The 27,251-nt window shown below is 34.8% G+C and overlaps 1 protein-coding gene across 2 annotated transcripts in view; it reads right to left on the reverse strand.

The window, feature by feature from the left end:
* CTNNA3 (catenin alpha 3) overlaps positions 1–27,251 on the reverse strand; it is a 1,753,506-nt gene that overhangs the window by 459,734 nt on the left and 1,266,521 nt on the right. For both annotated transcript variants that reach the window (XM_043596448.1, XM_043596447.1), the window contains exon 12: positions 14,873–15,073. In XM_043596448.1, the coding sequence (XP_043452383.1) occupies positions 14,873–15,073 (201 nt within the window). The remainder of the gene's footprint in view (positions 1–14,872; positions 15,074–27,251) is intronic.

Genomic DNA, 27,251 nt, shown 5'->3' on the forward strand with positions numbered 1-27,251 from the left:
AAATGCACTATTTGTCTTGTATCATTGTATTCTTCAAGCATATATAATAGCAGAATGTTTCAAAAATAGAATTAGGCTGAGCTGTTAATGATCAGGCAAACAATATCCTTTACTCTTTCTTATGCTACTTATAATTTGAATTTTTAAAATGTTTTTCTCCTCAAAATGATCTTAATTTGAAGACACACTGATAAACCTGTATCATAACAAAAAAATAATTCTGGAAGTGAAAGCAATTTTGAAGATAAAGCTATCAGAATTATGATTTATGTAGGATTTTGAGAAATTGAAATCAGCTAACTAGTAAATCTACTAGTGCATACCAAGTCTAGAATGTAGACAAATGACTCAGATTTAAAAATAATAAGTGATGTGCATAAACACTGGAGATCTTCCAGTTCAACCCTCTTTTAGCAGTTGAAGAGACGGGGTCCATAGAGTTTAAAGGATTCTCACAATTATATTTTGGCAAACCTAAGTCAAGAACTTTGGATTTTCAAATTCTCTATGTAATACTTTCTTAATCTGACCAAGGCACATAAAGTAACATTTAAAGTAACATTTGTGAACTTGTCCCCAGTGTCTTTAAGACTATAAAATCATCTGCATGAATGAGTCATGGAGAGGATTCCTTTTTCCATATTGTTCTGCTGTCAATCAATCAGGTTTATTATGGGTCCTTACTGAGCTGTGTATTGCATTATTTTTCATCCATTTAATATATATTTATTGATGCCAGGTCCTTTGCTATGTTTTCAAATTAGATGTTAAAGCAGAGTAAGGGGGAGATGAGAAACACAGGCACTCAAAAATATATAGTCTATTTAGTACATGCAGAAAAATTGAGCATATCCAGAAAATAAAACATTTAGAAGTTATGGTAAGCAGTATGTAAAATTGCCCAATGACCTTGCCTCCTGATATTCATACCCTGTCTTTAAGTAGCTTAGTAAGCCATTGAACTTAGTAACTCCTCTCTAACAAATTGAATATGGCAAAAATGATGATATACCACTTCAGAAATTAGGTTATACTTGTTTGGATTGCTTGCTCGGAGGGAAGCCAGGTGCCATATTGTGAGAACACTCAGGCAGCACATGAAGAGGCCCACTGAAGTCCTATGCAAAAAAACATGTGAATGGTTGGAAGCACGTCCTTCAGCCCTGGTTGAAGTTTGGATGAAGGCAACCCTGGCCAACAGCTAAGCTACAACCTCATGAGAGACCCTGAGCCAGAACCATGCAGTTAAGCTGCTTCCATATTCCTGACTCTCAGAAACAATGAAATGGTAAATGTTTGTTGTCTTAATTTGCTAAATTTTAGGGGTTTTATGCAGCAATAGATAACTAATATAGAGAGGATAAGTTCTGCTGTCGTTCTAAGTTTTTGAGAAGGTAGGGTAATGAAATGGTAATTTGGTGGATAAATCATAGTACTGGAGGAAACAAGCCATAAAAGGCTGACTCAAAGGCTTGCCCATTCACTATTGAGATATATTGTGTGAGTTATTCTAAATAAGATGAAAGTTTAGCCACTAAGTTTTCAGAGCTTGAAAAGACTTCAGGAGAAAAAAAAAGGATGATCCATCAATTTGGGGTACAAAATGGCCAATTATGGAAGCTTACTGAGGACTTTCCAAAAAGAAAAAAAGCAATTAACGACAAAAACTGATTGTCTTATTCTGTATGATTAAAGTAGAGTGTGTGTGTGTGTGTGTGTGTGTGTGTGTGAGAGAGAGAGAGAGAGAGAGAGAGAGAGAGAGAGTGTGTGTGTGTGTGTGTGTGTGTGTGTGTGTGTATGCTATTGTGTCTTTTTCTTGGAATCTTGAAATACATTTTGGGGGGAAAATAAATGAGTTATGAAGCAACAGTTACACAAGTGGTATAATTACAAGACTTTGCCAATTTCTATAGAATATATTCACATAAAACTTATTCAAGATCAAGAATACAACAAAGCAGGAGACTGAATGTGCCTGCCAGGATCAGGACCCGGAGCCTTGCAGGCACATCTACACAGAGTCCTTTCCTAGTCACACAGGGTGCACTTTATTTCTGGGTTATGAAACGCCAAGATATATACAAGGAATTGTGGGTTTGGGAGAGTTCAGGGAAAAGATACCAGCAGTCTTTCATGTCCCACTGGTCGTATAGCCAATTTGAGCAATGTAACTAGTTAAACAAGTGTAAACCACCAATGTACACAACAACACATTCTAAGTTACTAGCTAGTCCATCATCTTTATCATAGCTGACAGTCAATACTGGACTTCGGCACACCTCAGAAGATAAGCATAGAGATGCCCTAGTCATGATGTAAGATAACTCTGTTTTATACTATGACTTTAAACACAAAATAATTATTTTACATATAATATAGCAAATGTACTGCACATATATAATTATAATAATATTAAATATAGTAGATATGATAAAATAATATATCTACATATACTATAACTATAAATGGATATAGACATACATGTGTGTATATATATATGTGCGTACATACACACATATATATTCACAACAGACATAAAAGATAATGTTTACCATGTAAGAAATCTGATTTCTTGCGGTGCTTGGGTGGTTCAGTCCGGTAAGCATCCTATTCTTGGTTTTGGCTCAGGTCATAAACTCACAGTTCATGAGTTCAAGCCCTGCATAGGACTTTGCACTGCCAACATGGAGCCTGCTTGGGATACTCTCTCTCTTTCTCTCTCTGCCCCTCCCCCGCTTATGCTCTGCTCTCTCTCTGTCTCTTAAAATAAATAAATAAACTTCAATAAAAAAGAAATCTGGTTTCTTGACAATGATAAAAGACATGAAAAATATACACAATAAACAAATATAAATAGCTAAATATAAGCTGATAACAATATAATCAGACAAATTTTAGGATTCTGTAGTTAGGTTCATGATAGTCTAAGCCTCCTGGGTGGGATTCTGTAGTACTATCTTTTGGAGAGGACAGTGAATTACTTCCTTTATCATGTGACTAATTGAATGATTTGGTTTGTCTGAATGGCCTCCAGGCTCCTTTCAGAATTTTTTTTTTTCCTTGCACTCTACTGACTTTCTGTTCTACCTTGGATCAGTCACTTTCTAGACCTACTAGGGATCTGCCATCTTGTCACTTTATCCATTACATTGTTGAATTAGATTCACAATTTCAGTTTTCCATATCTTACTCTTTCTGCTCTTTCCTCTTATTTTGTTTGAATAACTTTTCAAGTTCTCAAAAAGTGTTTCTGCAATTTAGTCTGGGTTCTTGTGCATACAAAACACTTTTTATTTTGCCACACATTTTGCATGAATGAAGTACTCTAAGTTCAAATTAATACTCTCACTGAATGTGAAGCCATTGCTTCATTGTTTTCCAGAATCCAGTGTTGCTGATTAAGTCAACATCAGACAAGGCGGAAAATTAATCTCCTTGATGGCTTCTGCTTGTGCATATTCTAGATTGAGGCGTTTGCTGTTATCTTTCTTCCATCTGCATGTTTGGAGATACTTTCTATCTTCTGGATTTGTTTTCTCTTGATAAGCGCATAACCATGCATTTGTTACTATGGGTTTATTTCCTTTTGTGTCTCTACTGTTAGTTAAAGGGATGTTAAACTAAGGTTTGATAGATATATCTTGTCAGTCTGTGTTCTTGCTACCTCTTTAAATAGATTAAAAATGGGGAAAACCCACATTGTTAGTTCCTGGACTCAAAATTATTTGACTGTCATTGCAAAGATAGAATGAATACATTAATGGAAACAAATAATAAATTAAAAAACAATTTGCATACGGAAGTATTTGGTAGAAAGAAGAAAGTGAAGACACGATAAGAGAACTATAACATTTTAACTTGCTACTTCCCTCATTTTTTTTATCAAGACTCTAATTCCTTTTTCTAGTTACACAGGAGTTTTGTGGCAATAGTAAAGGAATGCTCATAACTTTTTTTAGATCACTGTAACCTACAATCAACATGGATTTTAAAATATCTGGAATCTTAAAAGAAATATTGCTAGTAGTGTTTATAATAAATGATACCTTTAAAAGTCCCTACATCAGCAGAGAAATTTTATAATATAAATTGTTCACTTAACTTTAACTGCTCCAGATTTTGGCAGACAGTAAAAGTAAATGGTGGATGATCACCAGAATATATTACATTTTCTAAGATACCATTGGGTTACTAATACATTTCAGAAGAAACTTGTTCCAAGGTCCTTAGCCTGCTGTATGGGATTGTTAAGCAGTAACACTTTCTTTTGTAATTGACAAAAGAGGAAGTTGAAAATTACCATGAGCTTGAAAATTTAACTTGGGAAATGAAAATACTTGGCAGCAGCAATCAGCATGGGCACATGGTGCAAAATAATTTCTAGTTGCCTAACATTTCATTGTTTTTTTTTTTCTTGAACTATCTCTATCCTCACTTAGTCGGTTAATGGACAACTGACCAATGTTTCTAGATACTCTTTACTCCACTTGATCTGTTCCCAGCATTATTCTCCCAACTGTGGCTGTGTTGAAAATATCCTTTCTTCCTTCAGTCTGGTCATCTCTTCCTTCATTGAAAATCTTGAGATATACACTATGTTCATAGTTTTTCCCAAGGTTATAGTTTTCACCAAGAGGTGAAATAATCCTTAACTTACCCAATCATAATAAGTTGTTGACTTACTGAAGAAAATATTCACATTTATTAATAAAGCTTGTAGATAGCACTGTCATTTGAAAATGTAGGCCTGCTAATTTGTTTTTCTCTTTACAATGGTATGATTTTTCAGCATTTGTTTTCATATCCACAAAGTCTAAGAGTACAAATGCAATACTGCCTTATTCTGGCAATAGCTATAGATACTGTTTACTTTAGAAACGCTTAAGTCTTCACTTACTACACATACTCTCATCTCAGAAATGTGGCAATATCATCATGTCAATTGTGACCATGCCCATACAACGAGAACTACATTTAAAGAATCCCAGAAAAAAAAAAATGACTTGAAGAATGTTGGAAAAAAGAGGTTGGAGAGGAAATGGCTAAAACTATTGTCAATCAAGCTCTGAAGTCCACACCAATTACTTGACACCAAAGGATATGCAATATGATTTATACATTCACGTGGTTAATGTTCACTTCAAAGCCAGAGGAAACAAAATCTGACAGCCATACCACTTCAGTTCATTTTCTAGAGTCAGTGACCTTGAGCCTCAAATTTAGTTTTACAGATGAGTATATAAAAGTTTTACCAGCTCACATCAATAAATATATAACCAGACTTTCCAGGCTATATATAAACATCTCTAAAAAAGTAAAATTAACTGTCTTTACAACTGAGGGCTATTAATACATGAAACAGATATTTATAACAACTGAAGGGAGTTATTTCATTAGTTTCATAAATCTGACTTTCAAGATGAAGTAGAAGGAAGGAGCCTCATGCCAGATACTTGTCTCCATTTTTAAAAACATATACTATGTTACAGTTCACAAAACATTTAATTTTTTTTTAAATTTTTTCAATGTTTGTTTATTTTTGAGAGACAGAGAGACAGAGTGTGAGTAGGGAAGGGGCAGAGAGAGAGGGAGACACAGAATTCAAAGCAGGCTCGAGGCTCTGAGCTGTCAGTACAGAGCCTGACGTGGGGCTCGAATCCACAAACCAGGAGATTATGACCTGGGCCGAAGTCTGACACCCAACCCAGTGAGCCACCCAGGCACCCCATTCACAAAACATTTTACAGTAATTCTACTATAAAGAGACTTAACTGTTGGACCACCCAGTAGATAATAGCCTAGTCCGGAGCTTCCTGACTATGTTGTGACATGGGTGTGTTTTAGAAGGTTATTATTATTTAGAGGTATTGATCCCTGTAGCTCTCAGGATTGCTGGGAAGGACCTAACACTGCTTAAGACCCCAGAGCTTCTGATCCCCTATGCCTTAAATAAACAGCCACTTCTTTTTCCCGGTGGTTATGCGCACACTGTGATTTAGAAGGAACTAGTTTATGCTGTTACAAAATATGTTTACTATGTCTCCCTTAGTAAATCTTAAAATAAATGAAGTCAAAATCCCCATCCCTTTGGATTTAGAACAAAATCATACATTTTGATACAGTATCACTGTACATTTGAACAATAATAGGATATAATCCTATTAATTTTTGGGCATTGTTGTTAAAGAATAAAAGAAGAAATCATTGAAGAGTAATTTTTTCACTTTCTTTTAAATTTTTAATGTTTTTTATTTATATTTGAGAGAGAGAGAGAGAGAGAGACAGACAGAGTGTGTGTGTGTGAGTTGGGGAGGGGCAGAGAGAGAGGGAGACAGACTCTGAAGCAGGCTCAGGGCTCTGAGCTGTCAGCACAGAGCCTGATGCAGGGCTTGAACTGACTAACCGGGAGATCATGACCTGAGCCAAAGTCAGACACTTAACTGACTGAGCCACCCAGGTGCCTCTTTTTTCACTTTTTTACAAGACTTCACAGATTCATATACGTCCATCTTTGCCACTCTCTTGGCAACAGAATCACATTCACATCATACATTCTGTTAAGGCACATCCACTCTGGACATACTTAGGTTTAAAGTGTTATCATAATACCTCATTTAATACATCTTCCAGGAAGAAAGCATGCTTTTATACTTGTTTTTAGATTTTACAAACCATCAGAAAAAAAAATGGGTTTGACGGCAAGATGCTTTAATGCAGTGCTTCTAACTGGGTGATTCTGGAAGCATTTCTGTTGTTCTGACATTGATGGTGACCAGCCTAAGTTGGTAAAATCAGTCCTCAATTTCCCTTCTTTGGGCCCTTTCCCTCCCTTGTTGATGTTCCTCCTCTCCTGCTCTTTAACACACCATCTCCCTTTGTGCAAGACCACAAAGCCTGTTCTTATACCAGGGAATCTGCTTGTATGAGGGTCTCAGTATGAGGCCAAGCACTATTCTCCATAGGGGCTCAAAGGCAGTACTTGCAAACTCCCCTTGCCCCATACCAGCAGTCAAGGTGTGGGCACATGATTTAAACTCCAAAAATATGATGCTTCCGCTGAGGAAGTTGAATTCAGAGCAAGTGAGACAAAAGCAGGAATTTCCTTAGGATTTTATTCATTGGTGGAAGTATCTGGAATGTGATGGCAATGCACTATCTGTGGGGTCCAGTGTTACAACATTATGATGCTAATAATAGTATTAGGTGTTCAGAGAGGGTAGGAATGGTACCTCTTTCTTTAGGATGACTAACCAGATTCCTACATGCAACATCCCTTGCGGTCTGTTTTTTCCACTTATCTTCTGTGTTTGTTAGTTTGTCTCTTTTTCTGCTTAACTTACCCATAGCTAGAGTCCATTGCTTGAAATCCAGATCTGAAACTGGAGTTTCATGCTTAATCCTTTTATATATGCTATATTTCTATGTGCCCTACCACATGAAGGATCATGAAATAACCCTGAATTAGTCTTTTTTATTGAAAATTTGTGAAAATAGGATCAGAAAGAACAATGTGTCCTATTTCTCTTTCCAGATAATGTCTTTTTTGGCTGGAGAACATGCATCTAAGCCTGGTCATAGGAGTTTTAGACTTAAAGAAGGTACAAGACCTCTAGAACATCTTTGCACTGATGAATATCCACCCAGCAGGTCCATACTCCCCAGTTCTTTTGTCAATGTTCCCTTCCTTTCAGGCCATCTCAACTCATCTTCCCTACCCATACCTCACTTAGCATCAGCCTCACCGTTAGATATTTTATATTTTCCAGACATAGGAATATTTCAGGCCCTCTTTATGATTTTATGAATTCACTTTTAAGCACTCCATATTATTTTCTCTTTTGATGATAAAATTTCTACCATGTCAGAATGTATTCTTTTTATTAGTAAAGTTACTGTCCACAGTGGTTTTTTTGGGTTATTCCATGTAGTTCTCTCAGAATCTACCCTTATCAAAAAGGTCCAAAAAGCCTTTGCATCCCCAGTATATAGAGATTTCAGCTTTTATAGCACTTTTTTTCCTGACAAGTTTATATTTCTACTACTTAAAATTGCAAGGTAAAAAAGTATCCTTAGCCCGCTAACTAAATATGGATCCTATTCAAATACAGTTCTCTTTAGGTAGAAAGCAGGTTTCTGCTCAGAAGTTCTAGTAGCTGCTTTCTTCAACTCACAGTGGTGGTGCAGGATCCCCAAATCCTACAGCAATGGAAGTACTTCCAATGCCATGGGATCTCCCTTTGCTTTACAGAGGCTGGGTTGTCATTTAAAAAAAAATTAATGTTTATTTATTTTTGAGAGAGACAGAGACAGAATGCGAGTGGGTTAGGAGCAGAGAGAGAAGGAGACACAGAATCCGAAGCAGGCTCCAGGCTCTGAGCTGTCAGCAGAGAGCTCAACACAGGGCTTAAACTCATGAGCTGTGAGATCATGACCTGAGCTGAAGTCGGATGCTCAAGGGACTGAGCCACCCAGGCGCCCCAGGCTGGGTTGTCATTTAGCTTCTGATTTTAGCATCACCAACATGAAGACACCCTGCTATCCAGGTTAACCAAATGATCTACAGACAGAAGGTTCTTGTTAATGCTCTCTGTGTTAAACGGTGTAGATTCTAGCTGAAGCCAAAAGTAAGAAAGCATATAATTAGGAGGCCTGTCTCAAACTGCTACCAGGGGAAGGAAGTTCACCAAAAACAGCTTCCCAAAACAAGGCATGGTTGCTATCCCCATACAGGGCTTTGCTAGAACCATCAATGAAATTAGGTTCAATGGGATCTTTCACCAGATACACTTCAAGGATGGTTCTTGTAAGTAATAGAATACACAGAAGTTGTGATCTCTAGTTCAAAGGCTTGCTAAAGACCTTTCAGACATCTGACCCTAAGTTTTCTGGAAGTAGCTAATATCTAACTCTGGACAGTAATTAATTACTTCCCTGACCTTTTCTTTGCTCAAGCCTTTGACACAGTCTACTGTTTTCGAGTTTTGTTTTTGTATTTCCCTGAACTGGGATGATAACTGGTTCATTTGCATATCTGTATTAGAATGTATCACAGTACAATATTAGAGTGAATTTTAAATTTAAACTTGGGAAAATGACTTAGGCACCTCTGTTATGTGTAAAATGCTACTGTGAAACATAAAAATAATAAAGTATGGTGATTGCCTTTAAGGACATTACTATCTACTTGGGGAAACTTGTATGTAAAGGACTGATTATGATACAAGGCAAAATGAAATAGCCATTAACTAGAGAACAAGCTCACCCAATGGTAACATATATAACAGAGCAATTAATTCTAACTGAAATGGTATCAGAAGCTACTATGTGAAGGTGGTGGCATTTGAGAAAGTGTTGGACAATAGTTATAATTTTAGAGGGACACTAGAGAAGAAAAGACTTTTCACTGTTAGAATAGAATTAGTACACGCATATAGACACAATTCAAGGGTTGTTTTGCTGCATTGCTTTGTTTTAATCTAACACCATGCAAGACACAATGGTAGGTCTGGAAAAGATGCAAAGAGAAATTTAAAAAATGCAAGACACACAACATTTTCTTCTATAGCTTATATTCTATGTTGAAGGAAAAAGTCATTTCTGTGTAAGTATATCTTAAGAGTTCATCAACAGCATATGGTTATCTAGAATGATAGGACTGAGTGGCAAGTCCTTTAAAATCTATAGTACATGAAACCAGAAAGAATTCCCTACTACCAGAGGAAGTAAAGAAAGTTTCCCAGAGGACATGGGATATGAACTGTTTCTTGAAAGACAGATAAAATGTGAAAATAAAATGTGAAACTACCAACTTAGATGGAGTAGAAAGTGCCTTCGGCCCAAAAAAGGAAGAAAAAACCTCCAAAAAACAACAACTTAGAAAAGCATGTTCAGGTGAACTCAAATGCCAATAGAGTTTAGACAGATAAATTAAGTGAGTTAAGCAGCTAGGTATATAATGAAAGGAGTGGAGGAGACTATGGCATGGTGGAGACTATCGCTGAGGCTCAATGAAAAGGAAACACCACTAAGCTCCAGCCAATTTCATAGCAAACTCTGTCCTAGAGTTGCCAGACTTTCCCATTTATTAGAATAAGCCATTCATCTGAGTTTTTCCATACATACAATGAATGTAATTTATAAGTATATGTTATGTATATTATTTATATGTGTATTTAATATATATGTTATTTATATAGGTCATTATATATATAATTAGACACTAATTCTTAAGACAAAACAAAATTGTACTGTTCAAAACTACTGGACACATAAAAATTATTTTGAGTCATACTGAGTCATACGTAGTATATGGATGACAAATTATGAGACTCTGCTGGATTGTGGAGGGCAAAAACTGCTAAAAACTAAAGTTTTTGCATTTTATCTTATAATTATTTAAGGTTATAGACCAGAGATGCAACATAAGGATAGTAAATAAACATGTTTTAATCTGGCTACAAAATGTAGGATATTTTTACGTGAAGAATATTAAATGAAAGGGACTTGACAGGATTTATTGCTATTAACATTTTAAAAATTATTTTTAGATAAAATTCATTTTAAAAGTCTATGGTTCAAGCTGGCTGTAAGAAAAATGTATAAGAACATTTTGGAAGTATTTGTTGGTTCTAGATTGTTTTCAACTGTCTAATGTGTCTGTAAGAAGAAAAATTGCAACCATATGGTTCTTCTCCATTCTATTAGGGGAAGGATTCTGGGTACAGATTTTCCAGTTTGGGTTTGATGGAGTACTTGATGAATAACCCTTTGCTTGTCTTCACTGCAAGTTGCCAGCAGTGGATGCCACCCGGATATCTTGGTCAGGTTTATTTATGTGCCTGCTCTGTTTTGGTCCATGAGGCTGGCTGACATTGAAACCAGGTGGAGTTTGGTGGTTTGCAACAGATGCTTTGGGGAATGCTAATTTCTGAATTTGATAAGAGTCCATAAATCACATCCGAAAAATACTGTTTTCAGTCCCCCCTTGGTTTAGGTTTTTCCCCAAACCTAGCGTGAAAGAACTAAAGTTGGTGTAGGAATGTAACTTCTAAGCCTTCACATTAAAATTGATAAGGTTTGTTATTTAACCAGAAAAAGTCAATATATTTCCTCTCTCCTATCAGGAAATCCTGACAAATGAATAAGCTTCATAACGGAAAAATTGGGCAGAATAAAAAATACCACATGGAGATGACAAAATTATGCCTCTGTCGGAATGAAATGCAGTGTTCCAGATGTTGCCTACATTTCACACAAAGCCGACTGCTAGGGCTTATGAACAGTGCAAATTCCTGCAATGTAACAGGGCAGCCCTGCTTCCTAATGCTGAGGAAATACTTAGAAGATCATCAAATCTTGAAAATGTGCTAATGAGCCACAAAGTCTGATTAAAATCAAAGGTGCAATGTTCCAAAAACACTCTGTGATTTAGATAAGCAGGGCTTAGGTTTTATCATTGATTACAGTACTTTAAGGCAAATTTTGCAGTGTTAAGGAAGTCTCGGTCATAAAAACAATTCACAAAAGCTCCTTATTAAGTGATTTTCAGGAAGCAGGGTCAAGACCTGAGAACTGTATAAGGGAAAAGGAAAAAGAAAGGCCACCTATGTACAGACCATTCACTTGCTAAAATGTTAACTATTAAGGCTTCATGACACAAAACATGACATTTCCAATTACTTAATTTGATGATTATTTATAAATAATAAGTCCGAGTGATGAGCAGATGTGAACAAAGATGAACATCTTCTGTTATTTAATTATGGAGGATAGAATAGTTGAAAGTATTTTTCATAGTATCTCTACGGGAGGGAAAATGCTCACATATTTCAGCTTTGGTTAAGATCAAGCTGATCTAATTAGCATTTTCATCTAATTTATTGTTCAGAATTCCCTTTAGTAGGGCATGCTTTTGATAAATTTCAAGAAAAACTGGAGAAAAGTCTGGAATTAGACATATAACAAAAAGGAGAATATTTCTCCAAAGATAAGTCAAAAAATTATTTGAAAAACTAAAATGACAAAATTGGAAAGTCATAAATTATAGTTACATTAATAATGAGACTTACAGAACAGCCCAGAATTATTCTATACTTATTATATTTGGGGCACAGGATATGACTTACCTGGAGAATTTTAATTAAAGTTATATACAACTAATTAGAGGGAAAAGACTTCTCCATCTTCTGAATGAATGAATTTTGTACCCAATATTGGTTAGTTATCTCATAGGCCATTATAAATCATAGAGGTATTGACAAACTTGTAATTAAAGGCATAAATAACTTTGCTTTATTTTTATTTTCTTATTTCAGATTATAAGAATTGATTGTGAACAGGGTTCCTACAATACACTTCACATCCTGGACAGTTTAGAATTTCATTTCTATTTCTTTGCTTACAGCTCATATAAACTCTATCCTATGGAAAATGAAACTGTAAGCTTGGTAACTCATACAGACATTCTGACCATAACAGTGTGTCCAAAGGACATTACTAATATGAATAGAAAATTGAGACAGAGGCAAGATATATGTAAGATCCTGGTAGACCTGACCTATTCAACTCCCTGAAGGAAATTTTCATTTGGCTAAAAAGAGAACCCCTAGTGCATTCTTCTTTTACTTATAATTCTATTCTCGGAAAGTAGAAAAAAAATATATCAGATATCTCTGTACTTGATTTTGACCAACAAGAAGACCAGTCATATTTAGTTCGTGGAAAAGACGCAGAACTACCATTAACACAATTAATCAATATATTTATTTCCTTAACTAAATATATCACCATACGTCATTATGTGGTGTGTGGTACATATCATATGACAACTACCAGGGCCGTATTTAGAACACCAGTGGCTTTTGAGTTGTTACAGAAATATAATATTAACAGTTATAGGTACAATATAGAAATATACTATCATCAACAGGTACCAACGGACCCTCTCCATCTTTCCTTAGCCTATCTTCAATGTTCCACTATTTTAGAAATGTTTTTAAAGAGATTATGAGAAAACCTTGTGCCAAGATTCACCAATGATTTTCTAGATCAAGCTGTTAGGAAAACAGTGACATTAATCATCAATTCTGTACCAACTGTGTGGTATGCCTCTTCAGAACTACTCCCCACTGAAGGCTGATTCCACCATTGGTGGGTTTCCCTTAGTCATTTAAATTTAAGAAGCAGCTCCCTCTCCTGTCCCTGCAAAATCACCCATCCTTATTCCTTCTACCACTTTAACAAAACATTGTACGTATCATTCGAATTTGATATGCCCTCTCCATAACATAAAGGACAATTCTCTAGGTAGAATCAATGCCTTAAATATGGAATTTCAAATATTTTAGTAATCATGGGTGCACCATCACCCTAGTGTTGAGTTAATTAGTAAGAAAAATTCAAACTGAGGATTTCACAGAATGCAAAGGGTTTTCACAGGAAAAAATTCTTCCATGATGATTTATAAAAATAATTGATTGCCCTTATTTAAATTATATCCATTTTTTTCTAAATCTGTATGAAATCAAATGCTTCTGTAAGTTTGTTGGAGAAATGTTAATAGTGTTTAATATAAGAATGCCATTTTACTGAGTGATTCAAAATAAGCATTTACTTCCCTATTTAAAAATAGGGGTGCCTGGGTGTCTCAGTCGGTTAAGTATCCGATCTTGGCTCAGGTCATGATCTCGCGGTCCGTAAGTTCGAGCCCAGCGTCGGGCTCTGTGATGACAGCTCAGAGCCTGGAGCCTGTTTCAGATTCTGTGTCTCCCTCTCTCTATGACCCTCCCCTGTTCATGCTCTGTCTCTCTCTGTTTCAAAAATACAAAAAATGTTAAAAAAATTTTTTTTTAATTATTAGGGGCGCCTGGGTGGCTCAGTCAGTGAAGCATCCGACTTCAGGTCATGATCTCACAGTTTGTGAGTTCGAGCCCTGCTTCGGGCTCTGTGCTGACAGCTCAGAGCCTGGTGCCTGTTTCAGATTCTGTGTCTTCTCCTCTCTCTGCCCCTCCCATGCTCATGCTCTCTCTCTCTCTGTCTCTCAATAATAATAAACATTTAAGAAATTTAAAAAAAAATATTAAACTGGGTGCTTCAACGAAAACACAATCCTCATTCCATATTTCTTTTTATTATTTATTTATTTATTTATTTATTTATTTATTTTTATTTAATTTTGAGAGAGAGAGAAAGAAAGAAAGTGCGGTTGCTGGTGGGGAAGAGGCAGAGAGAGAGGGGGACGAAGGATCCAGTGCAGGCCCTGCCCTGACAGCAGAGAGCTGATATGGGGCTCAAACTCTCAAACAGCAAGATTATGACCTGAGCCAAAGTCGGATGCTTAACCAACTGAGCCATCCAGGTGCCCCTCATTCCATATTTGTCAAGTAATCACAGAAGATTCTGAAGATTTTGAAGAGCAAAATGTTTGCAAACAGACTGTGAAAGACAGTACAGAGCATTTCTCTGGAACCATAGGACCAGTTTCCTGTTTAAGCAACATAAGCAAAAACCTGGGGTACCAATGATACAGCTGAAAGAGGATTTGGAAACTATTACGTACTTATAACATCTGGCCCAATTATATATCCTAACAGTTCTGGCATTAATAAACATTCATAAGTGGCTAAGGCCTGTAGCTAATTTATATAACACATATTTATAAAACACTTACCTTTCCCAACAAATATATTTACTGCTAGAAATAAATTTCAAATCATCTAACCACAAGAGGCAAGCACCTATCAGATGGTGGAGCAACCTATTGCTTAACAAACAACACAAGCAGAGATCTTCTTTCCACGTGTATGAATATTTGGTAGCCACAGAGATTCGAATGTCAGGAATAGTGCAGTTGTTACTGGGGACTGAGACTTACCAGTACTTGTAAGGAAGTTAACATTTCTCATCACACCTTCAGTGTAAGCTCCTGGCTCATAACTGTCCATTTCACCTGTGACAATATGAGCAAGTCTTGCTGCCCGTCCTCTGATGGCACCTGCAGCACGGTCTAAGTTATCAGCATCCTGGTCTCTCAAGGCTATGATACATTTGTTGACATCTTCTAGGATATGGCTCTCTGCAAGTAAACAGATCAAATTAGCGTTGCATATTACAACCCGTATTAACTTCTGACCTCAGAGGTGGTACCCAATGGGAATAAAGGACATTAACAATTATGAAAGGAAAAAAAGGCATGATTTTGCTTTTATCTCTTTAATAGCAAAATTTGTGAAATATAAAATTTTATATTTTTATCTGTACTTTTAGAAATGACATATTATTTTATTTTTTAAATAAATTTTGTATTTTATTATTATATTTTAAATAAATGTGTATTTTATTTATTTTGAGAGACAGAGAGAGAGAGCACACACCAGGGGAGAGGAAAGAGAGAGAATCCCAAGCAGGCTCCACATTGTCAGTGCAGAGCTGGATGCGGGGCTCAATTCCATGAACCACGAGGTCATGACCTAGGCTGAAATCAAGATCAGATGCTTAACCAATTGAGCCACCCAGATGCCCCAGAAATTACATATTATTTTAGATTTCAGTTCCAACTGACTCAATTTTAGATTTGAGTGACTGATCAGTATGAATTGAGGAAAATTTCTAGATTAAAATAGTGGAATGATGGAATGATGGAATGCTTAATTCTGATTAAAAGCAACACTATACAGGTTATAAAACACTTAAAAATATCAGGTATCCCAAATATATAGAAAAAGAAAACCATGGAGTTCCATTCAACTGATGTTCACTTCCCCACACCAACAAGCAATTCTCTGGACACCAAATTAGTGTTCTACGATTCAATTCCAACACTCACCACCCAGTGATAGCATCACATTCCATAGGTTAAGGGTTCAGTCCTATGAAACTGCCCCCCTGCCCGACCTCAGAGCCCGTTGTAGGCCCAGGTTGTTATGTGTACTTCTGACCCCACTGGTTGGCCACAAATCAGGTCCCACGACCTCCTCCTTGGGTTTGTTTAAGTTTCTAGAGCATCTCACAGAACTCAGAGAACCATTTTACTTTCTAGATTCAGCTTTTATAACTCAAAACAGCCAGATGAAAATTCCATAAAGCAAAATATGTGGGAAGGGCAGGGAATTTCCGCGCCTTCTCCAGGTGTGCCATTTTCCACACATCCCCAAGTATTCCCAACTTGGCCTCTCTCCAAAACCTGTCCTTTTGGGGTTTTATAGGGGCTTCATTACACAGGCATGATTAATTAAATCACTGAATCACTGGCCTTTGGCACTTGATTCAACCTCCAGATCCTCTTCCACCCCAGAGGCCACAGGATGGGACTGAAATTCCATAATTGCAACCTTCTAATCACAAGGTTGATTAATTACCCTGGCAATCACCCCACAGTGGGATGAGGGGTGGGATACAAATGTCACCTCATTAACATAACAAAAACACTTTTATTGCTCTCATCATTTGGGAAATTCCAAAAGTTTTAAGGTTCCATGCCAGAAATGGGACAAAAACTATATATATACATATGTGTTTATATGTGTATATATATACATACATACAGATATATATGTATATATACATATACATGTATATACATATACATATACATGTGTATACATATACATATACATGTATATACATATACATATATATGTATGTATATATACCTGTTTATTTTTGAGAGAGAAAGAGACAGTGTGAGCAGGGGAGGAGCAAAGAGAGAGACAACAGAATCTGAAGCAGGCATACATACATGTATATACATATACACGTATATAATATACATGTATATAATATACATATACATGTATACATATACATGTATATACATATGTATATACGTATACATGTATATGTATGTATATGTACCTGTTTATTTTTGAGAGAGAGAGAGACAGTGTGAGCAGGGGAGGAGCAAAGAGAGAGACAACAGAATCTGAAGCAGGCTCCAGGCTCTGAGATGTCAGCACAGAGCCTAATGTAGGCTGGAAACCAAAAATTGTGAAATCATGACTGAGCCACCCAGATGCCCCACATATATATTTCTTACTATAAATCATAGTATTTCATCTGCCAATCTCCTTTAGTCTGCCTGATCAACTTCTACCATTGTTTCAAAGCACTAGTCAAATGTTCATTCCTTAGGAAATCCATGCTGACTTATAGTAAGACAAATTTGGTTCTATGTTATTTGGGATTCCCATCAAATGGCTTATATGTTTTCATTACAGGTTCTTCCCATGTTTTAATGATGTACTAATCAATATATCTCTCAATTTTATTGCTTGAGGTATCATATTTAGTCCCTAGTATAATACATGGCACCTGTTAGACCAATAGGAATGTTTGTTGGGTGAATGAATAAAGTCCTCTTATAACACACCTAGGACCAGTAAATTGTTTTGTCTAAATCCTAAATCATGGTTTAGGAACCTAGGCAGACAAATACCTGTGCACTTAAATTTAGACAAATTAACTCATATAAAGGACAGTCTGTTCGTTTGCATGAAAAAAAACTAAACACTGAAAACCTTCATTATAAACTCACTAGAGTTTTCACCTAATTTGTAGCGTTCAGTCATGAATGTGCCATTAAGGCGTATAATAAATCCAAGCATGGTCCTATCTCAATAGAAATTGTATATTTCCCCTGGAACTGAAAGTACAAGTTTCAATGTGGAAGGTATATAATCATCAACTTTTTTTTTAAGTCCATAGATGTGTACTTTAATGACACATTAAGAAGCTATTATTTTTCAAATATGTTGGTAAGTTGTTTTTAAACTAATACTACTGGGGTGCCTGGGTGGCTCAGTTGGTTAAGCAATTGACTTTTGATTTCAGCTCAGGTCATGATCTCATAGTTTGCGAGGCCCTACATTGGGCTCCCCAACACTTGGGATTCTCTCCCTCTCTCTCTGCCCCTCCTACACACTCTCTCTCTCTCTCAAAATAAATAAATAAATCAACTTAAAAATTGGAAATAAATTAATGCTACTAGTTTACAAACACACATGGATATATAATGAATGTTTTATCTGTATTCACTAAAGTTGGTTAATTTTATATTGTACAGCCCTAAAATAGTGAAAAAAATATTTAGGGAAAAACAGTGGTTATTTTTGGAAGATTAATTATCTAATAAACTGTAATTTCTGTTTAATTAAAGGCAAAATCATAGCCGCCACAAATTATTTTTTTTCCTCGTAAATTTTGCACAGGAAAAAAAACATACAAAGAATATTCACTAAGAGTGAATTGAATGTTCACCTCTACTATAGAACAATGATATACAGTCACCAATTTATTTTATTATTCAAAGCAGAGAATAAAAACATAGCAAAGGCTTTTCTGGTTCTTTTTTGCTGGCCTTATTAAAATTTGTGTGGTTATTGCTTTGAGCAATACAATCAGAAGCCATAGTACAAATCACATTGAAGAATTAGAGAGGGGAGGTCAGATATGGAAAGAAAAGTCCTACATGAATGTATACAATATGTTCAAAATAAGTGAAGTAAGTGACGAGAAACATATAACCAGACTTAACCTGAAGCAGTTATATTGAGAATGTTGGAGATGATGATTAAATGATCTTTTGAATTTCTGAGATTAAATATAGCACAAAAGCATTAGGAAAGGTTTGCAACATTTCCATTATTGTGACACTTTCCCATTACCCTGAATGTTTCACAAGATGCTCGAAGTGATTTGCATGAAATTCTAAACATAGAGTGCCAGAAAAAGAAAATAAGAATGCTGGGCACCTCCCACATATGTACAGTAATTAAACATTAAACTAATTTCTTAAAAACAATTATTTCTTTGCTATTCATATTTCAAGTGAATTTAAGTAGCTGGAAAGACCTTCAGGATAGCTGGAGTTTTATGTCTAGCTATATAACCTTAAAACTCTAGGAAAGAAATTAAACACCAAATACCTTGTATAAAACTTCCTACTGATGCATACTCTGAAGTCTTTGCTAATGAAATAGGTTTACTTGTTAGACATGGCAAAGATCATTAGGAACACTACCTCCATTTGGTTTTTTTCCAACTGTAGAGGCACTTGGACTCAACATTCACATCATTTTTAAAATGAGGTTTAAGAGAAAGAAAATGCGATATTATAGAAAAGTACATTCGGAATATGATATTTTTGTAGAATTGACTGAAGATTTGTCTTCGTTTCAGAGTGCCCATTTAACATTTGATTTGGGGTGAGGAATGGAATGTCCTGGTGTTACCGCAAATCCAGAAGTGCATTATTTGTAGAGCAGAGAATTGCTGAAGTACTAGCAATTCCTATCAATCATTTTATAGCCTTCCAGAGATGCAAAGGGTGATTTCTGTTAGGTTGGAAAACAGTAACAAACAAAGTGATAAAGGAACGGATTTTAGACAAAAGATAATTCATCTGTTGCAAACTTCTCTGGGTAACTCCATCTTCAGTCACTGCGGAGAGCACCACACTATAAGATTTTCAAATGCATTTAAACTTTTTCTATGATTTTTTCACAATTCTTCAGTTTTCCAAAATTAAAGCTAGACTTTGCCTTAGAGAAAGTAGAAAACAAACAAACAAACAAACAAACAAAAAACCCAGTGAGACCAAAAAGTTAATTTATTGGCTTTTGACTTCCAAAGCAGAAGTTTAAATCCATAGCCCAAAGAAAATACTGGAAGTACAAGCACATTTTATTTGCAAGAACCAGACTGTTTGGGAGGTAAAAGTCTGTTTTCTTTTAATTCCCAAAGCCGGACTTTGAATATATCAATGACAAAGCCGGAAGAAGTAGAGGGTTTATGTTATAATCCATTCAGTGGGGAATAATATACCATCAACTATTTCCTCCCCTGATATCTGCACACCTAAAATAAAATGATAGCCATACGAATGATTCTTGTCACATAAGAATACAACTTAATTTTTATCTGGAACAGAGAGAAATAATTTTTGTAGCAAAAATAATCCTAAGGATTACATTCTTATTGCTCTGTAGTGCAATCGCAAGTTTTGTTTCTAAATTATCAATTTCATTTAATCGTTTTTTCTTCATTCAATTCTCCTTAAACGAGACTTATCATCATGATGGCTCTCAATAATTAATTTTTGACACAAGCTCACTTTTTATTTGTAAAAATCTTGCATTCAACTTTGGAAATTATTCTTTGTGTGGTTTGTCTTGGAATGTACCGATTTGTCAAGTATTTTTTTTTTTCCTATTCAGGGGGAAAATATGTAAAGCAAAAGATACATGTTGAATAATAAATCTGTATTTTAATGCAAAACTATAAAGCTCATAGGAGAAAATCTAGGTAATCTTGGATTTGGCAATGACTTTTTAAATGCAATGGTGAAAGTATAAATGATGAAAGGAAAACTGATTAAGTTACAATTCATAAAAAATAAAAACTTCAGTCTGCAAGAGACACTGTTAAGAGTATGAAAGACAAGTTACAGATGGGGGGAAATATTTGCAAAACATATATCCTAATAAAGCTCTAGTATCCAAAGTTTATAAAGAATTCTTAAAATTCAACAATAAAAAACCTCAATTAAAATGAGCAAAAAATCTCAGTGAACATCACACAAAGACGATAAGCATATGAAAAGATACCCAACAATACACATCATTGGGGAACTACAAATTAAAGCCAGTGAGATACCACAATACACCTATTAGTATGGCCAAATTCCAGAACACTGAGAGTACCACATGATGATTGTGGGGCAACAGAAATTCTCATTCATTGCTTCTGGGAATGAAGACTGATATATTAACTTTGGAATACAGTTTGGTCGCTTCTTACAACACTAAACATACTAGTACCATACTATCTAGCAATTGCCCTCCTTAATATTTATCCCAAGGAGTCAAAACTTATATTCCCACAAAACTTTCTCATGAGTGTTTATAGCAATTTTACTTATCATTACATAAACTTGGAAGCAGCCAAAAAAAAAAAAATTGGAAGCAAACAAAATGTCCTTCAATAGATGAGTGGAAAAACAAATTGATGCAGGCAGACAATGGAATATTATTTAGCAAAAAATGAAATGAGCTATCAAGCTAAAGTAGGAAAGCTGAAGGGACTCCACTGAGAAAGGTTCCATCTCTGCTGTTTTTCTGCTAGGCCCCATTTACTCATGTTCCATAGTTTGTTTCTGAATAAGCCAAAAAAGCTATGTTCCCATTTCAAGGAGGAAGCAAGGAACTTTATTATTCTGAGTTTTGTCCCAGGCCCAGAACACCTGTTAACACCTAATAAGAGCCAGATCCCAAACATGTTCCAGGACATTAGCTTCAAACAAACCTCAGCTGATGCTGGCATCAAAACCCCCACCTTCAGGAATTTATGGAATAATACATATTGTTCACTTGACACTTGCCTTTGACTGGACCCTACCCTGGATTCCTGGAGGAACATGTACTCTAGCCAATATAAACCCCCAGCACCAAGGAACAACAACAGTGCTTCTCCTTTCCTTTCTGAGTCTTCCTGACACTGCTCTGTCACTTACGCTATCCAGCAAATTCTGTTTCCATTTTCTCTGGCTCGTGTTTGATTTCTATCCTGCCTGAAGCCAAGGACTCTCTTGGCTGGCCTTGTGGGACCTTCCCCTGGGTCCTCAGACCCAGCCTGCCTGCATCAAAGACACACACACACACACACACACACACGGCGTGCAAGGGAAAGGAGGAAATTTAAATGCATATTTCTAATGAAAGAAACAAATGTGAAAAAGCTACACACTGTATAATTCCAACTATATGACTACCGGAAAAGGCAAAACTTTGGACACTATAAAAATAAAAAGCTCATGGTTTGCAGAGACTCTGGGCTAAGGAGGGAGGAATAGATGGAGCAAAGGAGATTTTCAGTGTAGTAAAACTATTCTGTATGACACTTTCATGATGCATAAATGTCATTATACATTTGCCAAAATCCATAGAATTTACAACAAATAATGAACCCTAATGTAAACTATAGAACGTAGTTAATGAATCAATATTGGTTCATCAACTGTACCAACAAAGGAAATTCTTCAAATATTTGTTATTTATTGTGAAACCCCACTTTAGACCTTTAATAAGCACTGGTTAGCTTCTAAATTGTGACAGCTAATAATGTTTAATCCCACATATTCAACAACATTATCTACAGATGTCTACAATTAATGAGGTAATGATTTTGAACATGCTTCAATTTTCCCCAGAATATAACTAAGAAAGGGTTTGGTTCTTTCTTTAATTCTCCTAGCTTTCACAGAGTAATAACTCTATTAATTTGTTTGAGTTTAAAAAGAAAAATAATTTGAGAATGTCTGTTGATCTGCAAACATTGTGCTAAATATACGTGTATTATTTCATTAAATTCTTATAATAATCCTAAAAGACATGTATGTTACATTTCAGCATTAAAGATGAAGAAATAGAGACTTTGAACAGATAATTGTCTTTCCAAAATTAATAGTTACAGTAATTGAGCCATAACTCAAAATCAAATTTGTCCCACCTGCTAAGGTCCTATAAATGCTAAAGTCTCATCTGGCTTTAAGATATAGTGATTCTATAATTATATTATTCAGCTATCTTAAATGTACAATGGGACGGGGATATTATAGGTTTAAAATATTTTCTAAATTTTACAGAAATAATGCAAAGGTTGTTTATAATATTATATAGTTGAATGTATTATAAGTTTTCACATTAACTTAATTGAGCATTGGATACCATCTATGTATATTTAGAGAGATAGTTTTAATTCTGCAAATCTCACTTGGGCAGTGCTCTAGTCATGTTAATATTCTGGATCTGTATAGAGCCATCATAGCTAGAGGAAACCTAAAATATTCTAGAGACATCACCAGAAAAGATATCCATAGGAGAATCAACAAATGAAGTGCAATTCCACAGCTATTTAGCTATTCTGATGTAGGGGCAAAAGTTTAGGTTATTGAATTTTATGCTACCCTATTTGACAAAAAAACAAATGGAAAAAATAAACCAAACCTTAGATATTCTTATTCAATGCAGACTTTCTTGCATGACTCCTCTCAGACTGAGTTTTTTCATTTTAATTGTCCCCTTCTTCCTCACCCATAGACCAAGAACTATTAACATCTAATATCAAAGCAGTGGGCTTAAAAAAAAAAGGCAAAATAGCTTTGAGAATATTACCAGATTGAACATCAGGATTGTCAGCAGGAGCAGACAGTAGCGAGCAATTCTCCCATATTATGCAATAAAACCATTCAATTCCTGCACACTGGATGCCTCTTGCTGAACACTCTTGTAAAAAACAGTCAGTATTCATTTGGGTGCTACTCCTTTATAGTTCAAAATACAGAACAACTTGGTGTCCAATTATGAAATTTATACTTTGTGACACAGAGATAGGAAAATCCTGGCACTATTTTAAATTATTTCCTTGAGTGTATAATGCATATAGTAGAACATACGCTCCAAAGAATGAAGGACATAATGTAAATAACAAATATAAAGATAAAATTAGGAACAAATGAATTGTTTATAAGCTGGCAAATTTCCTTCCTTCCTTCCTTCTCTTCCCTCCCTTCCTCCCTACCTCCCTCCTTTGTCCCTTTCTCCCTTTCTCTCTCTCTCCCATCCTTTTTCTTTCTTTCTTTCTTTCTTTCTTTCTTTCTTTCTTTCTTTCTTTCTTTCTACATTAAGTATACATTAAGTATAAAGTTCAATTGTTTCAATTACCTTCTAAATTACAATATTTCTCCACATTAAGAAAGGCTAACGATTAAAAAGTACAAGATTATTATTGCATATATGCCATAGCGAAGTTTACTTCCATAGTCAATGAATTTATTGAAACTTAATCACAATGTCCTTTTGTTGAAATTTATATTTCTCTTATATGTTGCTCTCAAATGCACAAAAATTTACAGAGTACACCCTTCTCTGTGAGATAAATTCTTTCTCAGTCTCATTTGTAATTGTTTCAAGGAACCTATTACAATGTGGAATTTGCGATGCATATGACAAAGAAGCCCATGGGTTAGAAGTAAATTCAGGATATAGTTTCTGATCCACAAATCAGTGTTTTCACAAAATGATCTGAATCACCATGATTGTTTTTTAGAAATACATAAAATCCTACAAAACTACATGTAATTGGATAGCAAATTATAAGAACTAATAAAAGGTGAAGTGTCAAAGATGCTGTTTAAAATATATAGGTACCATCCTACCAGGAAACTCAGTATACTTCCTTCATCTTAACTCAGATTTCCAGAGTCTGTGCTAATATCATGTAATTGCCTTTCCATGAGGTTTCTCCATGAAGTTCCTACAAAGCTCTCTAGGAGATTCTCAAATGTATCCTACTCATAGCCATCTTATAACCTTTGAACTATATCCCAATTTCACCAGCATCAGTAATTTTTCTCTTTAAGTGCTCTCTTTTTAATGTTCTGTGTATTTATATATTGTTATTTGATTTTCTAATTTAACTCTGAAAATATACACTGGATCCAAAATCTTACTGAATAAACATGGATTTATTCAGATATTAAAAGAAGGACATTAAAAATATCTGGTTATATTTAAATTTTTTTCTCCTAATTAGGATGAAATTAGGCAGAGATAATACCACAGTTTACTAAGCCCTATTTAAAAGGTATTGAAATTGCTAAGTAAAATAGTCATGAACTACACATTTCAAGAGAATGATTATAAAGGTTTTCACCATGGTTATAAGTTGGGTATTCACATGAAAGTGAAATCTAAAGTTGATGACATGTATTAATACCTTGTAAATAAACCAAGTTTATGGGAAGGCTGTCATAGAGGTACCTAATTAAAGGTAAAACAAACTTTTCCTTTTTTTTTCTATGACAGGTATAGAAATGTTTATGAGTGATTCAGTAATGCCAAGCAACAAATCACTAAAACAGTTATTAAGCATTTTAGAGAAATGAAGTCACTCTTCAATCTATGCAGTGGATTGGTAGAGTTCTATCAAGAAATGAGAGTCACGAAATTATCACTTTCAAATTGTTTTTCTAGTAAACCAACATGCCCTTCTACACATATGTACGCTTATGGATTTATGTCATAATAAAATTTAAATTTCAGCTACTGATTAAAATAATAACCACCAATAAGTCTATTATATAATGCAAACTAACCATTGGTGAACATAAATAATAACTTTATTTAATGGAATGTTATAAAACAATTTAAAAGCTTATAAAATATTTAAATTGCATAAAAGGATGCTTGTGAGATGATTTTAAGGGAAAACATCAGGATATATATCTATTAAAAAACAATCTTTGTTTAAAAACCATCTCTATGTATTTGTATGTTTACATTTCTTTGTATGTACTATATGGTTCTATTGCTTTCTAGAAAGTCTGGGAAAAATTTTCAAACTTCTAACGGTATGTGTTTATAGATTGTGGAATTATGGATAAGTTTAATTTTTTCCCAAAGCATTTATTTCAAATTATATTCTACTCTTAATTAACAATGTTATTAAAGAATAAAACTTAATACATAAAACTTGGAAAACTAAGCACATCATTTGTTGGTAACTATATGTTGCTGATGTAAATATAAATCTGATACCCCCAGATAAATATTAACGTTCTTAATTATTCCGGGATTATTTTTCTTATTTCTCTTTCTTTTTTAAAAAAATTCTAATGTTTATTTATTTATCTAGAGAGAAGGGGAGAGAGAATGGAGAGGGGCAGAGAGAGAGGAGAGAGAGAATTTCAAGTAGGCTCCATGCTGTGAGCGCAGAGTGCGACGTGGGGCTCCATCTCAGGAACCATGAGATCATGACCTGAGCAGAAAACAAGATCTGGACACTTAACCAACAGAACCACCCAGGTGTCCCTCTTCTTTCTCTTTCTGTTTGCAAACTGGTAGTAACTGTAAACTGATATTTAAAAAATACATATTTAGTGGGGCATCTGGGTGGCTTAGTTGAGTATTTATAGAGTTCTACCAGTATTTTGCCAACGTAGAGGTGACAAGATAAATAAGTCATTTTCTTTGCTTTAAAAGAATGCACAGTCTAATGACAGAAATAAGCAAGTAAACAAATAACTATAAGGAATATAGGATGAGTGTCAGAATTACATGTAAGAATTACATGTAATTACATGTAAGAGTGACTAGACTATTCCCTTTTCCTACAATGCACTTCCTCTTTCTATGTCTGTACATCATTGCATTATACACCATGGATTGTTCTGTTGAGATCAGATTAATCATAGTGAGTATGTCTGAGTTCTTGTGGAAATACATTTTTCAAAGTTCACAGTGTATTTACAAGTTTCTTGGTAATTGTGAAAGTAGGGGTAGAATAATTTTCCTATCAAAAAGACAAGTGTACATTCAGCATTCTCTAATGTCTCCAATAATGAGAGTTTGTAGACAAGTAATTGACAAATTGTGGGAGTCATTACTGGAGTGATAACTGCATAATAAATGAAGGACTTTTCAAAATTTCTTATGTCACATAATCAACTTATAAGTATTATTTTATTAGGTGGCTTATTTATTGTTTACACCTTTTGTTTTCTTTGCACATTTTATTTGTTTTTAGTTGCATCTTTCATGACTTACAAAATATAGTTCATGTCCTTTTTGTATGGACATCTCAATTCATCCTAGATTCAATTTAGGAAAAGAGAGGCATGAAAATTTTAAAACTTCCTATTTAAATTTTTTTACAAAATTAGTTCTTTTATTTTCTTAATTCTGTGCTCAAGAACACTTTTTTTTTTAATCCCATACAGAAACTTCCAAGGTGAAAATTGGCACAAATAGCAATCATATGTTCAGCAATTACAATGATTGCATGGGACCAATGAAATCTATCTACAAGGTATTGTAGTTAAATGTTTGCCAAGATTCAAACATAATGAAAGACAGTAGCACATAGAACATCCATATAATAAGGATCACAGTAAGGGAAGCTGTGGAGGTACTACAATGAGGCCGATGATAATAAAATCAGGAAGAAAGGTAACATGACAGCAAAAACTGCTGATAGTAATAAGAGGTAGGCTGTTAAAAAGATTGATAAAAATGTGAAACAAAACATGGTGTACTTTTTTATACTAAGGCTAAATAAAAAGGAGAGAAATATAATCTTTGTTCAAGATCTTAAAGGTATAAAATATATATATTTTATATATATTTATATTTATATTTTATTTTATATATAAGGTATTATATTTATTTTATATATAAGGTATTATATATAAGGTATTTTAT

The sequence above is a fragment of the Prionailurus bengalensis genome, chromosome D2 (genome assembly GCF_016509475.1).
Source record: "Prionailurus bengalensis isolate Pbe53 chromosome D2, Fcat_Pben_1.1_paternal_pri, whole genome shotgun sequence".
Classification (NCBI taxonomy): domain Eukaryota; kingdom Metazoa; phylum Chordata; class Mammalia; order Carnivora; family Felidae; genus Prionailurus; species Prionailurus bengalensis.